The 19,019-nt window shown below is 36.4% G+C and overlaps 1 protein-coding gene across 3 annotated transcripts in view; it reads left to right on the forward strand.

The window, feature by feature from the left end:
- The first annotated feature begins 1,069 nt into the window (after positions 1 to 1,069).
- LOC115631944 (rap1 GTPase-activating protein 1) overlaps positions 1,070 to 19,019 on the forward strand; it is a 155,779-nt gene continuing 137,829 nt past the window's right edge. Inside the window, exon 1 of one of the 3 annotated variants that reach the window (XM_030528797.1) lies at positions 1,070 to 1,438. In XM_030528797.1, coding sequence (XP_030384657.1) covers positions 1,131 to 1,438 — 308 coding nt within the window. In that variant the 5' untranslated portion in view covers positions 1,070 to 1,130. Of the gene's footprint in view, positions 1,439 to 4,867; positions 5,294 to 19,019 lie in introns of those variants that run through there. The other 2 variants (XM_030528798.1, XM_030528799.1) reach the window with 2 other exon arrangements.

Here is a 19,019-nt window from a genome sequence, read left to right on the forward strand (position 1 = left end):
AGTCAAAACATATAAAAAAACTCATCCAATATTTTTAACTTAATTTCTTTGTCGTTTTTTATATTAAATGTACTATTTCATAACAATTTACATATGCAATTTATTTATTTTCAACCTTACAACTTTTTAAAGATTGATTAAAAACAGGTTTTAATCATTTAAATTTACTTTCTTAACTAAAAGAAATTGTTATTCTTAAAATTCATAGTACAATAAAGGTCTTAGTATTTCACCTAATTAAAAAAATTCTCCATTCTTACGAGGAAAAATCAATTTTGAATCATGAATACTTTTTTAATTAAAGTGGTTTTCAAATTATTTAAATATAATTTTAAATGATAACGTTCTAAACAGAAGCACACTTAAATTTCATATATAGTTATAAATTTTTAAAATTCATTCAATGTAAATGATTGTTTTGATTTTATATTCGCTTTGACGGATTGATTTAAAAAAGTGAATTGGAAAGTTGCAATAAAATTGTAAATATAAATAATTTATTTAATTTAACAATTTTGTTAAATGCGTATTTTAAAAGAGAATTGAATTTAAATATTTCAAAATTAAATGGAATGGAAAATCTGAAACACTGTTTTCAAATCATATTGAAATGATTCAATGAATACATGATTGTCTTGAAGAGAATCCTTTGACCATGTGAATCATATTCAAATGACTCAATTTCTTATTATTTGTTTTAATTCACTTTCCTGGCCATATTTATTGAACACTCCTCGTGCGCGTGTGTGTGTGAGTCTGTCGCATATAAATACATACATACATGCAAACAAATGTATGCAGATAGTGCTCCATTGTGCCGATTGCAGCGCTTTTCTGCTGCCGCTGCTGCTGCTGCCGCGGCTGCTTCTTCTTGTTGTTGTGGTTCTCGCTGCAGTTATGTGCGCGTCGCTGTCAGTCAGAGCAGTCAGTCGTCAGTCAGTCAGTGTCAGAAAGCCGCTGCTGCAATTCGAAACTGTCGAGACCTCGTGGCCGCGCTAAACACTTCTCGGTGCTCGTTATTGTCGGTCGGTCTCCCAACACTTGTTGTTGTTTTAGTGTTTGTCGCGAAATATCAGTGAAAATCCACAGCATCGTTGTAGAATGCTGAACGCATTAGATACTATTTTCAAATGACTTCCTATCGCACTTTGGTCGATCATGTCGGCGGCTCTGCAACACTGACTCCGACGTCGTCGTCAGCAGCAGCAGCAGCAGCATCGGCGCCACCAACGCCAGCCTTGTCATCGCCCACTGCTTTGCATCGCATGATCAAGTATTGGCGAAATAGTTCCGGTAAAATTCCAGGGCTACGCAAGAGTGAAAGCTTTGCGGATTATCGACGGCACTCGGCGACGGCAGCGGCCAGTGCAACAACAACCCGACAGGTGCAGTATCAACGCCTGGAGAGCTACGATGAGTCCAAGTTGGCGTTAATGAGGTGAGTCAGTCACAGTGGATTGCACTCTGGAGTGCATGCAAGAGGAAGTGCAGCATATTTATAATAGAGATGTGCGCGTGACACAACAATTTGCCAATTTCATGAAACTATTGAAGTTTTGTTTACATACTTGTACATAAAATTAATTTTAATTTCTTAAAATCTAATTATTTTATTTGTTACACAAATATTGCTTTATTATACTCACGATTAGATTAGATTTGTGCGAGTTGAAAAATGTAACAGGCTGAAGGAGGCGTGATCAGCATGACAAGACGAGTCGATCTTTGTCTGTCTGTCTGTCCGTATGATCACCTAGATATCACAGACTATAAGAGCTAGAGACACCAAATTTTGCAAAAAGATGCCTTATGTATGTACGCTATACGAGTTCGTCTTATTTTTTTGATTACCCCCCACTTCCCCCGATTTTCCATTCGTATAATCGCTTATATTTCGGAGAGTATAAGAGCTAAGGACACCAATCCCAAATGCCTTATGTGAATACGCAGAAAATGTGTATTTTGGAATTTCCCCTCCTTCCCACCACTCCCCCACAATTTGTGATCTTCCATAACTCCCACAATCTTGGAATTTCGAACTCAAATATATAAATACGCAAATAATGTGCATTTAAGAATTTCCCTCCATCTCCCAAATTATTAGGAATTTTCTATAAGAAATGTGCAGTTATACACCCTTTAATTTTGTAATTATTCTACACATATGTACAGAGTACTTAAAAGTTGGGACACCTCACCTTAGCTTGTTGTTTTATTCAATTGTTGTTTTTCAATGATTGCTAAGAAATTGATCGATCAGTAAAAATATATCGATATGGCAATGCAAATAATGTCATTATTATTACATCGATATACATAGGCGATAGTTTATATTTGAAGTTTAGTAATCGACGAAATATAACGTGAAGTGATTTTTGTCAGTTTCGTTAATACTCGAAACGCACGAATTTATTTAAATACTTATCTGGAACTCGTACTAATACATAAGTACGTGTGTAAATTTATATAACTAATTAACTAACTAATTTATGTAGCTCACGCACGAATAAGTACATCGTACATATCTAAGATGTACCTATGTATGTAAATTTATATACAAGTAGGTACGAACATACTTTTTAATGTAAATATGTTTGTCTTGGAAACAAAGCCACATTACAATAAGTTTTATTGTCGGCAGCATCGTCGGGGGCGACGTGGGTCGTTGCTTTTGATTTGCGCCGACCGCCCGCCCGACCCCACGCCCTCCGGCGCAGCTGCAGCTGCTCGGCCGAGCTATAAAAATGTGGAGCATGCACATATTTGTGCAAGCGGCAACTTTTTCTCTACATTTGTTTTTTTATTTTTTATTTGTATTTGCTTCAACTTGTTTTTGTTGGTGTCTGCACATGTAAGAGAACGAAGAACAACAGCAACTACAACTAGAAAAACAACAGTTGGCCAATTAATTTAGTCAATTGGCGTAGTTATTGCTGCAACTTTAGCTCCCATTCACATTTATCACACTTTTTGCGCAGATTTCTTTCCTTTGCAATGAAATCGGTTCTACCCTCTCTTTGCGCTTATCAATAAATTCAAAAAGTGCCACTTTATCAGCATCAATTGCATCAACAACAACAACAACGGCAACCAATGCGGCGATACAAGAAAAAAAAACAAAAGCAGCAGCAACAACATGTGTGGCACAACACTGATAAGCTTAGAAGCGGACAAGTGCATGCCGACGCAGTCGCCGCTGCGCGTAAGTGGATGCCATTTCTAACGCTCCCTCTCAGTGTTGGCGCTCTCAAAAATTCCCTTCTCTCTGTGAGAGCCTAATATTTGGCGGCTTTCCAGTATCCACAGCAAGTGCTCTCGCATTCAAAAACACAGGCGGCATAAGTTTACATTGGCTTCCACAAAATGTGCGCGTGGTGGAGCATGGAGCTAAGCACTGGTCAACAAAAAATACATAGTAGATTTTGAAGGGTTATTTATACAATAATATGCCAGACACGAGTGAATTTATATTTACGCTATTTTTTTAAATATTTTTCCATCATTTTTTAACGTGGAATATTTGGTCGAGTATATCTTTGTATTGCTTATTTTCGATGGTACTTTAACGCAGCATGAATTTTATAATAATGAGGTAATGTTTTTGTTGTCTTTTTTTTGTTAACATTACTATTTATACATAACTTGTAAAAAGAAATTTAATTTGAAAGTTTAAATGTTTTAAAAGTCGCTTTATAGAAATTCAATAATTTTAGTTTTATATTTGTTAATGTTTTTTATTTTTGAAAAATATAGAGTATTTATCTTTATTGTTATGTACGACTAAATGTGGATTGGATAATAAATATGAGTACTAAAAAATTAAAATATCTCTGTAGTTCAGTGTAAAGAAACAACTGTTTATGTTTTCATTCCAATCCAAGAGAGCGGTAGCCAGAGAGCGTCCCAATACATACATATGTTTGTGCTCCCCGTTTCCACCGCACTGGCTGGCGTCAATGAATGTGTGTGTGTGTGCGGTTCAGTTTTTGTGAGACCCATGCCGGTCATTAAAGTTTGTTGTTATCTTTTTCGGAGCATGCCGACGAGCAAACAACAGCAACAACAAAAACAACATTGCAGCAAACACAAAAATGTTCGCCACCTTCTGCATACTTTTGGGTGCATAAACCAAAGAGCTCTCGAGCTATGCAAATAGCCGGCATTATTTTTGTTCCCAACAGTAAAAATGCGTTTGTTTGTTGTTGTTTGTTTGTTTTAGCTAATGCTAACTGTATTTGCACAAAGTGGGCGCAAGTGGTGCTGATGGCGGTAGTGGTGGTGGCGGCGGTTGTCACTTGATATGAGTTGTGCATAAGCAATAAATAAATAAATAAATGTACATAAGGCGGTTTTAAATGCACGCCCCCGTACCAAGCCAACTGCAGCAACTACACAACAAAAATGACAATCATTTACCCGCCCATTCTCATCTCTAGAGTCTAGACACTGGCAGGCACACTACACTAGAGATGAGCATGATCCAGTACGATACAGCCATAAACCTGCACACATACGTATCGAGGCACAGTACGGCTAAGCACGAAATTTGTTGAATTTATTTAACTATTTTACAATTTGTGGAATATTCTGCTAGTGTTGTTTTTGGACTTTTTTTGCATTTCTGTGCTTGACTCTCCTATTTGAGCCAATACGAAAAAGCGTGTGCCCCGATGGGTCAAGAATAAAAGCACGGCCCATGCTCACCTCTACCTCACACATACTTAGACAGTACGGTCGCCTCTTAACGGTTTTGTTGTCATTCCAGTTGTGGATTGCATTACTCTCATGCTTTCATGATTTGCTGCTCTCTGTTATTGTTGTTGCTTACGCTCAGCGCTGTGGAACGTGAAATCTGAGCTTCGTGCGCTTGCGAACGCGACTGCAGGCCTGCCAGCAGCTTTTGCCGTTTTCAACAATTCAGTTTCGTTTTGATAATCGAGTCGCGTGGGTGTGCGTGTGTGTTAGTGTGTGTCCTTCGCACGCATCTGTGTGTGAGCGCTCGGTCAGCGTCGTTGTCGAAGTTGTCGCAGTCGCAGTAACAGCCGCTCCTGTGTCCATGCATCGACGCATCATTTGAAAATTGGCAGCAACAGTTGCAGACGCAACATCATAGCGACAACAGCAACACAAGCTAACAGCAACAACAGAAAAGAAATTATTAAAATCTCAAAAGTTCTAAGAAAGAAAGTGTGAGTTCTTTTCAAATCAAAACAAAAAATTCGTTGAACGAATTGGCAATTCGTGTTGATGTTAATGATTTGTGTGTGTGCGTGAGTGCGTGTGCTAAAATGAGGTAAATTATTTAAAAACGGTTAGAATGTTAAAGTCGCACGAGTGCGACTTTTGCATACCCTGTACCCGACCAACTCTCAAAATAAAGTGTGGAATTATTGAATCACCAAAAGTATTAGGTTTACTCATAAAATCTTTATTAAGGAAGTTTTGCAATTAATAGTGTTATTTTTTGTACCGATCGGTCGTATGACATTCTGTGCGTACAGATAAGACAAGCGTTGTCTATCTATATATTTTGTTTCAAAAGTTGTCTGGATGGACAGATTGTCATTTGATTCGCTTTGCATTGCAGATCATAAATTCCATTTGGTGTTTAGAGTTTCTTAAAGAGAATGCTCTTTGGGTACGGGGTATAATAACGGCAACTACTCAAAGTTTTTGTTGTACTAGTGTCTGCCCTCTTCTCTCGCTCTTCTCAATTCACGTGCGTTATCAGCGACGGAGACAGCGACGTCAAGTCTGCTGCCTTGCAATTGCCGGCAAAAAAAAAAGCAGCTATAGTAATAGCAACAATAATAAAATGCGGAAGCTCGTCAAAAAGTGAAATTCAAAGTTCGACAAGTAAAAGTGAAACAAACGACGCCAATTACGAATAGAAATTGTTGTATACAATTAGAATACGTAATTGAAAATCGAATAAAGTGGCGCACAGAAATTTTTATGCACAAAACGAAAGTGTTGAATGCCGATTTGTTTTTATTTGTTTTCGTTTAAAAGTGAAATTTAATATTAACAAATAAATAATAAAAAGTGTCATTAGTGAGGTGCAAAGCAGCCATAAAAAAATGTTAAATTTTATATATGAATACTCGTATACTATGTATGTTTAAATAAATTGTCATCCAAAAACAGCAACAACGCGCTTTAAGCGTGGCTTCAAGCGCTTCAGCCTCCATTTGCCGGTTATTGCTGCTGTCGATGCCCCCTGCCCCCATTGTTGTTGTTGTTTTCATCGCGAAGTTCCCTTTGTTGTGTCGCTTAAAATGCGTCACGGTGTTGCCTTACGTTTGATTACTTTTGAGTGGGCAGCCAGAATTTGATTTAAAAGTTATGTAGTTAACGCTATCGTTGTTGTTGTTGGGTCGGGTCGGGGCCCAACACAAAAAAGTTCAAAGTTGGCGCAGGTGTTTTAATCGACATTTTTGTTTCGCATATTTTTAGTGGCTCAACAAATTTACGGGCTAGCATTAAAAAAAATAAGAATGTTTAGTTTCTCATTAAGCTGGGTTTAGGCTTCAGTTTTAAGTAACTTTGTATCGCAAAGAAAATATTCTGAACGATCTTTAAAGATAAGTGAGAAATAAAGAATGGGCGTAAAATCGATTTTTATCATTAACTATTGCTGTTTCAATTAAAGGGTGGAGTTAGCTTAAATTGAGTCAAAACTAATTGCAATAAATCGCTACATACAAGTATTTCATTATAAGATAGATGGAATACATAATACTTTCTGAATGAATTCAATGATTCACAGCACATTTCATTTCCTTTCATAATAAAGTTGGGAGAAGCATATGCCTGCTAATTAAAGCATAGTAAAATTTTAAGTTTTAAATGAAACAATAATTAAATTAACAGTAATTAGAATAGAAGCAACAGAAAGAAATATTTAAACGAAAATTAAATCACATTTCAAAGAATTTGAATGAGAAACTTGAACGAGTTGAAGCTGGAAATATTATAAAAGAAGTATAATTCTAGCAAACATAAATAAGTTGTTATTCAAATTCCAATAATAAATTAAGAAATATGTTCATAAAATTTTAAAGAAATAGTCATAGTTTTACAAACCGGTATGCGTATTAAATAAATTATTATTTTTTTATTTGTTATTACAAATTTAATTGTTTCAAGGTTTTAGTACACACACTTAGCTGTAAACAGTTATTTTAAAGCCTTTTTATTGGAGTATATATTTTAATATCCTGAACGCTTAGCAAATCGACAATTGTTGGAACTGGCAGTACTATGTTGAAATTCTTTCAGCCATCTTTCTTTTAGCAACTTCAATTAGTAGATTCAATGTTTTTTCCATAACAAAAATAAAATATATTTTTTGAATCTTTCCTTCTGCGATCACTCCAACTGGGGCGAAACTATGTAGGTGTGGCAGGATCCTTCGTTGGTTTCATCACCCAATTCCTCACCAGTTATGACTGGCTGCGAACTAGCCAAACAGCTTTCCCTCTCTAGAAACAAAAAACTGTAAGCCCACAATTCGCCATTCCCCGCTCGCTACAAACCATTTCGTTAGCATATTTGGCCTATTCGTGGCAACAACAACAGTTCGCGCCTTTTTTGCGGTCTTTTGGGCGAAAGCCAATTCCTGACATGCCGCTCCATATATTCGAGTACGTATGCTCCCTCCTTACTCCTCCCCCGACATCCCCCATCCAACTAACTTCCTTTTTCTGCATTGCATATGCAAATTAAACATTGCGCTGTTTTTATACCCTGTACCCGTAGGGTAAAAAGGGTATATTAGGTTTGTGCAAAGTATGTAACATGCAGAAGGAAGCATCTCCGACCCCATAAAGTATATATATTCTGAATCAGCATGACGAGAGAAATCGATCTAGACATGTCCGTCCGTCCGTCCGTCTGTCCGTCTGTCCGTCTGTCCGTCTGGATGAACGCGAGGATCTCAGAAACTATAAAAGCTAGAATAACCAAAGTTGGCATCCAGATTCTACTAGGTCCGAGAAAGGACGAGTTTATTTTATTTTTTGGAATTTTCCCCCCCCTTCCCCCGCTACAGAATTTCGTCAATAGCGTCCACATTTCAAATGATACCTAAACCAAACTTTGCACACATAATTTAAATATAATTGTCTATTGTTGTTCAAAATTTTATTCAATTCGGTCAATTCTAAGAAAAGTTATTAGCGAAACAAATTCTCGCCAGTACAACCCCACAAACTGCAGCAACAAGTTCGCTCTTCTTCTTCCTCTTTTTGCTGCTGCTATGGGCGCATATAACTCAGTGACGGAAGTTTACCTGGGTACAGGGTATTACACTGTCGGGCTTGCTCGACTGTAGCGTTCTCTCTTGTTTCCTGTATCGCTTAATGCGACTTTATTTGTTGTTGTTATCAGAATGGCAAACCCCCCGGTTGCTGCTATTATTGTTGTTGCAGTTGTTAATATGCAAAATGCATGGGCTTGCAGCTAATTTTTTTTGTAAATTGTTGGACCGTTCTTTTTTTGTGACTCAAAATCGGCCGGCGGCCAAATTTTTTTCAAAAATATGCCGCTGCACGTGAATTTCTTTGCCTGTTAAACGGGTTTGTCATGAAATTGTTGCTGTTGTGGATTTTCGTTTTCGTTTGTTGTTGTTGCGAAATTGGCTGAATGTGCAAAGACGATGAGGCGGCGAAAAAAATGTAGCATATGTGTGTGAATGGATGCGTCCAACCCAGTAGGACCATTTAGAACTGGCCCATCGATTTCCTAAAAACAATCACGTCTAAAAATAATGCAAATTAAAAAACCACTCTTACTCCCACTCTATCTAAATATTTCAATGCATTTGTGGATATGTATATTATTGTTGAATAAATAAACTTTAATTTGTTTCAAAAAATTAGTATTTGAATCTCCTTTCAAGTATCAATAAGAGACATCGCAGGCTCAGCTGCCCTGATGGTCTGAAAATTCTGTAACTTATCAATAAATTTTCATTGAAATAATTTTTTTGATTTCTTTGGACTGTAAATCCCAAGTGAATTTTTTCCAAAATGGTGTTATAAAGTCGAGCTGTGAGCACTCGATTTTCTGTGCCCTGTGCTTGTACTAGACTATACCAAAATAGATTAAGTTAGGCTAGGTTAGGGTTGAGATGGCTGTAGCGATGAGGCAAGCTTATAAATTTACACCTGAAGAGGCCCAAGGGAGTTCATTGGTTTTATTTGACGTGCTTTTTACCCAACCGGTCTTACTAATTATTGGTATTAGTATTTAGTTAAAACACATGCAAACAAAAAACCCTGCATTTTTTCTCAGCTTTTTCTTGAGGATGTAATCTTTGCATGCAATTTAAATCCTACTGGGAAATTGCAAATTTTGATAGGCTTTTACGTTTTGTTGCTGCCCGTTTTTTGTGATGTTGCTTTTGTTGCTGTTGCTGCCAATGTTGTTGATTTTGTGATTGCTGCTGCAGCTGCAGCCGTTGGAATTTTTCAATACCGTTTCCGTCTGCCAGTGCTTTATTTTTAATGGGCAGCTCTTCACTCGCCCGTTATTGCTTTCTTTTCTCTCGCCACTGTCATTTTTTGTTGCCTGTTGCATGATTTTGTTGTTGTTGTTATTTCAAGGGCTACTTTATTCATGACTTTCTGTGCAACGCTATCGTGTTGCATGCATAATTTAAAAATTCGCTATATGTACTTTTGATTGCATTTTTGTATGCAAATTTTAATGACATTTTTTGTTTAAATACACTGGGAAACATCCTCATTTTGTAAAGTTTTGTTTTTTAACAAAGTTCACTAGAAATCGAAAGTTATTAAATATAAGCTCATTGAGGGGGGAATGGGGAAATGGGGTGTTCATAGAAAAAATATATCCATTGTGTAGGTATACCAAGTTTTATGGCTTTAGCTCTTAAAGTTTCCGAGATCCTTGCGTACATACAGATAGATGGAAGAACAGACGGCTTATAAGGGCTCATTTTGTTCGGTTAATTATATACACTTTCTTCGCTTTGCCACACCTTCCATTAAAAGTTACAAATACTGAACGATTTTAAATAACTTTTTACCCTTTGTTTACTTAGACTTGTGACAGCAAAAGACTTACGAACAAGAAGGCAAAACTGTCTGCCTATGTTCATGTATATATCGTTACAATATATACATTATATTCCGTTTTTTACAATTCTAGAGAATTTTACTTTAATTGTTGCCTTTCCTTGAACGATTTTAAATACCCTTTTACGCTTGTTTACTTAGACTTACGAACGAGAGGCAGAAACCACCTGCTCTTATGTTTATACATATATCATAACAATTTATAAATGATATCCCATTTTTTCCGGAAAACTTTGCTTTAATTGTTGCCTTTTCTTGGCCGCCCCACTTCATGATCGAACATTAGGCACCTTGAAAAAAACTAAAAACTGATATGCCCTTTGGAAATATCGAATTGACCTTGACAATTGGTGAGCACTTATGAAATAGTATACATATGCCATTATATAAATAAATATACAAAAAATGATATTCAGAAGAATAACAAAACCAACGTTTTCCAAGAAAGATCTATCGTTTAAATTTGATGCCAAATGCGAAATTTTTCACACTTAGCAGCGAGGCACGCGCTTTCCTCGCAGGTGTAAACAGCTCGTAAACAAACCCAGAGAACAAAATTCAATTAAAAGCAAACGAGCGAAGGCAATTAAAGCACATAAAACGAAATTTGTTCAAAGGGGCCTCGCCTAACACATAGACATACTAACATACGTACTCGTAGTATTGCAAAGAGGCAACAAGAAATGCTTGCAGCAGGACAAGGGGGAGGGGCAGAGGAGCTGCTGCCAGACACCGAGCAAAAGACTCAAGTTATTGGCATTTGGCCAACAACAACAACACAAACGCACGCCCCATAAATTAAACTCGCGTGCGAATACGATGGAGAAAAAAACACAGAGAGATAAGCGGCAAAACGGTAAATTTTGCAGCAGCCCCAAAATTCAAAATCAATGCAGGCAAATGATAGGGAGCGGTCGCAGCAGCAGCGTGGAAGCTTTTTCTGCTGCTGCACTTCAACTTGAACTCAGAGAGCCACAGTAGCTGTAACAGCAGCAACAACAACAATACACGAACAACAACAGCAAAAGCAAGAGCCACTGGCGGGAGAGTTGTTGACGCACATGACAAGACAATTGATGTGGCGAAGAGAAGGACAGAGAGACTGGACAGATGACACGGCTGGGAAGAGGCGGAGGTGAATGCCAAGCATGCAAAAGTAAAGATAGATGGCCAAAAGCAGCTGTTGTTATTTTGTTGTTTTTGTTATTTTTGCTGTCCCGGCTGTGTCTGCCAGTGTTGTGTTGTGCTTCGGTGGCGAAGTAAATTTGCCACAGGGTTCATTAACACGCTTGTAATGAGACAAGCGCACTCAATGATGATTATGCTGTTCATCATAATGACGATAACGATGACATTTAAAGGCTGTCTGCTGCTGTGAGAGAGAGTGGGGAAATATTTGAAACCATAATTTATATGCAAATTATTGGGCGTTCAATTCTCATGACATACATTTGAAAATGCAAGTTCTTCTTGATTTTATAAACAATTGATACACTGGTTTTTTAAAGCAATTATTCACTATAGTGTTCAATTTAATGAAGATAATGATGATCTTGATTTGTTGATCGGTAGCAAATGATTTTTTTTCATCTCAATAAAGATAATGGTAATGATATAAAGCATTACACAAGTATTCCCAAGATATAAGTATTTACATAGGGCGGTTATAAGAAGCTCTTTCGTTTATATATATATAGCTGTGTATGGTAGCAGATCTTCCCTTGCACGATCTTCTTGATTGGCTTCCTAAATTATTGAAAAGGAACCAACGACTTGGAACTGTAGTGGAGTAAGGGGAAAAAACTAGATCTCATTTCAAATTAGGACATTATTTGGTCTACAACAAATTGTTGATCTTCCTTTTCTCCTTACCTTCATGGTAAGGACGAATATATACGATGGTCAGCGTCAGCTATGATTTCTCCAGAGGCATGTGTATAGTATAATCCTTTTATGAATAAACTATTTTACATTCCCTTTAATATGCTTTTCGATTTGCTTGATCAATAATTGGAATAATAATTGGTTTTCTTTAATGAGTCAGTTCTTTTCAGTCTTTTTCCACGACTGAACGGCTTTTCAAAACGTGGCAATAAAGTGGGACGAAAATTTGATGATGTTTTAAAGTCATGGTTAAATATCTGATGTACAACTATGGATCTGTCACACTTTTAGTTTTTATACCCTGTACCCGTAGGGTAAAAAGGGTATATTAGGTTTATGCAAAGTATGTAACATGCAGAAGGAAGCATCTCCGACCCCATAAAGTATATATATACTGAATCAGCATGACGAGAGAAATCGATCTAGACATGTCCGTCCGTCCGTCCGTCTGTCCGTCTGTCCGTCTGGATGAACGCGAGGATCTCAGAAACTATAAAAGCTAGAATAACCAAAGTTGGCATCCTAGGTCCGAGAAAGGACGAGTTTATTTTATTTTTTGGAATTTTCCCCCCCTACCCCCGCTACAGAATTTCGTCAATAGCGTCCACATTTCAAATGCTACCTAAACCAAACTTTGCACACATAATTTATATATAATTGTCTACTGTTGTTCAAAATTTTATTCAATTCGGTCAATTCTAAGAAAAGTTATTAGCGAAACAAATTCTCGCCAGTACAACCCCACCAAACTGCAGCAACAAGTTCGCTCTTCTTCTTCCTCTTTTTGCTGCTGCTATGGGCGCATATAACTCAGTGACGGAAGTTTACCTGGGTACAGGGTATTACACTGTCGGGCTTGCTCGACTGTAGCGTTCTCTCTTGTTTTATTTTGGCTTTCATTTGGCGCCAAATACTTACAACACTCAAGACAACTACCTCATATTGTTTTGCAGTAACATGAATAATATAATGTTTATGAAATTGACGTAGGGTTTTGTTTCAAAAATCTTCTTCTTCACAAAAGCAACTTATAAAATGCGTATACGTTGGACAGTATTGGATCATCATTGATTTGTCTTATTAGTTAAGATAAATTATGAAGATGCAGGCTGTTTACAGCAACTCTTTTAAATTATATTAACTACTTTACGCCTTCGATATTACATAACTTTCGATATTACATAATAACTATTAAATTTATTCAATAAGTTTAAGGTTATCTGTCTTTTTTACTTCGGAATATCGCAATTCGACTCATTGACATATTTTAACCAAGGCCTCAGCTCTTTAATCTCTGCAGCTCTCCAAGCTTATCCACAGCAACTGATAATCTATAAAGCTCTCATTAAAACCATGCGATTACTACGAAATTCCGTTAAGTACGATTATGACCCACTTATTAATGAATGTATGTCGGCTTTTACGACTTGTTAGCCCAACAGCAAGACTCTCCGCCTATTTTTAAAACTTAACAATTTCGCTCGTGAGCCGGATTGATAAAGCTGCGTCCCAGACCCTTATAATACTTCCGCTCATTACTCCATCAATATCGCTTAATTACACACGATAACGGTGTCAAGTGCTGCACACACATCACTACGAATAAGTACATATTTAGATAAACAGATATAGGTACTTGTACTTCGTCACTTTAAAAAGTCACTTTCCACATTGCGTCAATGTTTCGCAATAATTTAACGATACGTCACGATTTACCTATTTGTTGACTTCGTCTATATGTGCACTTCAATTAGGCCACCGCAGTTGTTACTAATTTTAGTTAAATTGACTCGCCAACAATTGTAAATATCGCGCTCAAGTTATGGGCTTATCATGCCCAATGCTTATCAATGTAAAATAAGTATATAGTATATATTCATGGGTACAGTAAAAAGGGCATAACATTTTCAGAAATCTTGTTCCTACCTTTGTTGTCGACGAAGATGGTTAAGGAAGCAAGTTCTCATTCATTACAATAACTTAAACTTACTATAACTGTTATTTTTAATACTTATATCGAATGGGTAAATAAATGTGGTTTAAAATTTAATAATTTAAAAAAATCTGTATAGTGTTTGTGGGAATTGTTAGTTTTGGAATTGTTAGTAGAAAAATTGAGAAGTTTTTGAAAATCATTTCGCATTGATCATGTTCATAAGTAAATAAGCTATCTTTGATCTATCCCTTCGATCTAGCTGGTTAGATTGATCAAAGGTATAATATATAAAATTCCATTCGATACAAAATCGAAGCTCGCTAAAATATTGATTAAGACGCTTATTTCTGAGTGTACCAGCTACCTTTGCCTATTTAGTTTGTACGATATGGTGTAATATACTATATAATTCAAATTTGTTTCGCAAATGAGAAGGGCAAAGTACTAACTAGACAATGTTACCTAATCCGTGTAAGTTTAGAGTAGTGTTTACATTACCTGTTTTAAGATAGTAATATATCTCTGCAATATCAACAGATGTGATTATCAATAAGTTGTCATCATATATATTATTGATTTTGTCTTTATAGCGCAAACTTTTCTTTCAAATGGCATCTGAAGGTAGATAAATATAATGTTAAATTATCTATTAAATTGGCTTCCCATTTATCTTGAAATGGCATTGATTGTTCAGTTCTTAAAGTTTTCACTTAGCCAGCTTCTACTGTAAGTGCGTATAGCTATTGATATGCCATTGGTTTCTTTGGCTTTTTACATAACTTAGCAATAATAAACTTCTGGCCAACAACTTGGGCCTCCCATCCACCAAAAATAAAAAAAAAATAGAAAAAACACCTGTATTGGGCGACAAAGCCAGCACCAGCATTGTGGTAGAAACATGCTTCGATCGGTGTTTTCTGGCGCTTCCTTCCTTCCTTCCTTCGAAGGTTTCATCGTTTGCCAGTCTCTCACAGCTTCCGTATACTTATATGTGGAATTTTGTGTACATTTCCCTATTTTCAGAGCACGGCCTCCCCTCGAGGCGGCGTCGGCGGCGGCGGCACCGACAAGTTGGACTTGTTGTAATGTTATCTTGGCACATTTTACGCTTTGCTACACATTTCTGAGTTTGTTTCATGTTTGTTGTGCGTGCGGCTACAACAACAACAACAACAATAGGCAGTTGGGACAACAGCAACGAAGCCGCATTTTCGGGGCGCTCTGTTACATTTACACGTGTTTAAATATTTATGTCTTGACAAATTTTGTAAACAGTTTCTTTTTTCCATGGGGGGAAACGGGACTATCGTAGTGGGGTATTTAGTTTGCTTTTTATATCAACAGCTGGCGGCAGTTCTTGCCAAAAGCAACAGCAGCAGCAGCAACAACAAGAACAAGAACAACAATAGCAGGCAAAACTAAAACAACAAGCTTGACTTACTTCATTTTGTACTTTGTGTATTTTGTTGCAAGCATTTCTATTTATAGAGCTGCTTACACATACTAGTCTGTACATTATATATTACATGTTTAGTTGTCGTGGATATTGTGGGTGGCTGGAATTTTGTGCTTTCTAGTTCTAATCTTATCAACAGTACGTTTGTTGACTAGCGACACACGTTGGATGTCAACAGCAACCTTGAAAAAGTTTTCTGGCAGCTAAAGTAATGAGTTTTCTTTGGTGTTGAGTCTGCGAAAGTTCAAAGTGAGATTTATCAACCAAATGCAGCTGAGCATTTCTCACTGTTCCGGGAGAAGACAGAACATGCCACAAAACGATCAAATAAATTATAAAATGTAGCAACCAATTTGTTGAAAAAAACGATGAATGCCTGTCCATGCAACAAATGTGACAGCGTATTTTAAGATTAGTTTCATGATCGGGCAGGCAAATAATTTGCACGCAGATGCATCGAAGTTCAATAAGAATTTTTTACTAAAGTGTTCTTTCTTGTTTGGGATTTACTCATTAAATCCCTATTAGAAAATTAAATAAATTTAATGCAAATTGTGACTTTTTATAAAGAACAATAAGAGAATTGTTCACCTTTGGCCGCCCCACATATAGACCCACACATACCTAAAATGCTTTTTAGTGTTGCAGGGTATTAGAAATCAGTTAGAAAGCGCTTTATTAATCCATCAGTTAGTAGAACAGTATGTCGCCTGATTCTGAGAGAAACGTATTTGCGCGTTTCTGATTTGTATTGGTATAAAATGATCTCCAGAAAAATTGTTATAAAAGCATATACTATATACAAGTATATTTTTTTATATCCTCAACCCAAGGAGTAGTTTGTACTTGTATTATTATTGAAAGAAATGCTTCAAAAACACAAAGATTGACAAAGTTATCAGTTAATTAAACTGAATCCTAATTGTTTAGAATTGTGTAACATCAAGCAGCAAGAGTAGCAAAGCTTAAATAGAAATTCAAAGTTTAAATATTATTGAACAGCCCGATAAACCTTATTAAAAATGTCTGGAGTTGTATTGTTATGTTTTAGACTCTTAAACTCTACAATTTAGAACTTTATTCGGAATGCGATGTCAAAACGTACGTACGGGCCTGTCGTAGCTCAACGAGCTAACAGGAATCCCATAATGTGCCGATTCCGAAAAAAATAAAAAATAAAGTAAAAAAGGTATACATTTTCTTCTAGTTGACCTGGCTTTAGAAGTGAATGAAATCATCTATAATTGTGTAATCTTGGATATCATACACCTAGTATTTATGATAATAATTTCAAAATAAGGTACTTATATGAATCTTAGTGTATGAATGGTGTAGACGACAAACCTTCCGTATTTAACTCGTAGACCATATTTTATCTCTCTGCTTAATTGACCAGTTGGTGCCCTGCCTTCTCCCATCTTACATATACATATAATGTGTAATGATTTTCAAAATGCCATTAAGGCTCTTTCCTAAAAAATAAGATGAAGGTTCAATATTCTATTTAAAGAACATTTTTATAGAATTTAAGTTCTTCTGTAAAAACAGGTCAGTTGTTATCTGTCTGGCTGAACTTTCAACTGACTTCACCGAAGTTGTAACGAAAATTGACTTTAACTTGAATAAATCCATTTAACCGCAACTCACCATCCTGCCATGTAGACATATTTTATGCACAATAAAGAAGAGCCTCAATTTATATTCGTAAAGCCAGACACGTTATTTTTCTAACTTATCGCATTTGTTTGCACGTTTTAAAAAAAAAAATCATTTTATGTTCCGTCTGTCTGGCACTTTCCCACATATTTGCGGTAGTTATAAATTATGATGCTCTTTTGAGCAGACCCTTAAGTGCCTCATGCCCCATGGCACCCAACAGTTCGCCACCCGCCACCCAATCACTGGCAATGCCATTAGGTGGGCGATGTTTTTGCACAGCTTTGCTTCATTAAACACACAAATTGAAACAATTTCATTTGCAGCAGCAACAACGATGACAACAACAAACAGGCAGTGGGGCAGAGACGCAGACGGACGGACAGACGGACGGACAGACGGACGGACAGATGAGTGGAGATACACAAAGCGCCACAACACATCAATAAAAATGCCAAGCCACACACAAAATTAACAGCAATTCAATTGCAGGCACGTTGTTGCTGTGTCTGTTATTGTTGTTGTTGTGGTTGCTTCTGTTTTCAATAGTTGTTGTTGTTGTTGTTGTCGCTGACAATTTGACACAAATTTCTTTGCCACCCACTGCGGCGGCTTTGCTTTTGGGGCTGGGGCTGGCATATCAACTATATCTGTTAAGCATTTGAATGCACCTACATTCAAGCGACCCCTCCCCCTCTCCCTCCAAAGCGAATCGGGGCTTTGATTGGCTGACATTAATTTCTATACAGCAGCAAGAGCAACAACAACCACTACAATAAACGGAGCACATAAATAAAATGTGTCTAGCTTTTTACTTTTTTTCTTCTTCTATATTTTATTTTCAATTTTGCTTTTATTATGATTTTTTGCGATCCATAAAAGGCACGGCTTCTATGGCTGGGGGCGTGCAAGTTGGCCGCCTCGTCTCGGCTGCGGATGCTGATTTAAATAAATTATTCTATATGCGTTTTTATTGCAACGACCCAACCGAACGAATGAACATGAACACCAACGAGCAGCCGCCGACAAATGCACTATGGTCCCAATATTGAGTTTAGGGCATACAATTGCAAATATTCGGAGAAGGAATTAAGTATAAAGAGTCTTAGCCCGAACTTTATTACAAAAGTTGTAACTATAAATATTGTGTATAGATGAAAAGTTAATAAAACAGCATATTTACATTAATGAAAAGAAGTAATTATTTGTGGCAAATGCTTGCCAATATGTTGGTATTGTTTGTTTATCGATAACACCTTTATAAAGCTAGTCTGATTCTTAACTCACAACTGTGCGATTTTAGTTTAATGTATTGAAAATATTTAACATCTCTATCAGTTAGTAATGGAGAATAATCTAAGTGCACTGGCAATGGCTCTACTGAAGTGCAATATATGCTCAATAATGTAGAATTAAACAAATTTAAACCAAAAAGGAAATACATAGTTTGAATGTTAAAATAAAATATCATTAAAAACTCGTGCCACAGAATTCTTAAATGCTGCAAACAATTTTAAAATATTTGTTTTACGAATGTTTTCCAATTTAAGGTACTGAAAGATAATTCAAATTGACAAAAGTTCAAGTTTTCTATAAAATTAATTTAAATATACAGCATTAAGTATTATTAGTATAAAGTGGTTGTTAAAAATTAGTATTAAGGGCTAGTATATCTTAGTATTTAAAATCGTCTATGTTTAGCGATTCGGTAAAATAGAAGGTGGTTGCACCTGTACGAGGAAAAGAGGAAAGCCGAATATAAAATGGGAGAAAAGAGTGTGAGCGGTGTTTTGATTGAACGGCCACAGCAGTACTTGTAATAATACAAATAATTATTTTAATAAATATGCACATAAATGGGAACCACCTGCACCAATTTCTTCAAATTAAGAAGTGATTAGCAATCTAAGAATGAAAGACGAATATTGATTTATTTAAATATAATAGGCATAGTATATGAAAAGCACTTGCACCGATTTCATTG

This window comes from Scaptodrosophila lebanonensis, unplaced genomic scaffold, assembly GCF_003285725.1.
Source record: "Scaptodrosophila lebanonensis strain 11010-0011.00,11010-0021.00 unplaced genomic scaffold, SlebRS2 tig00001412-arrow-pilon, whole genome shotgun sequence".
Classification (NCBI taxonomy): Eukaryota; Metazoa; Arthropoda; class Insecta; order Diptera; family Drosophilidae; genus Scaptodrosophila; species Scaptodrosophila lebanonensis.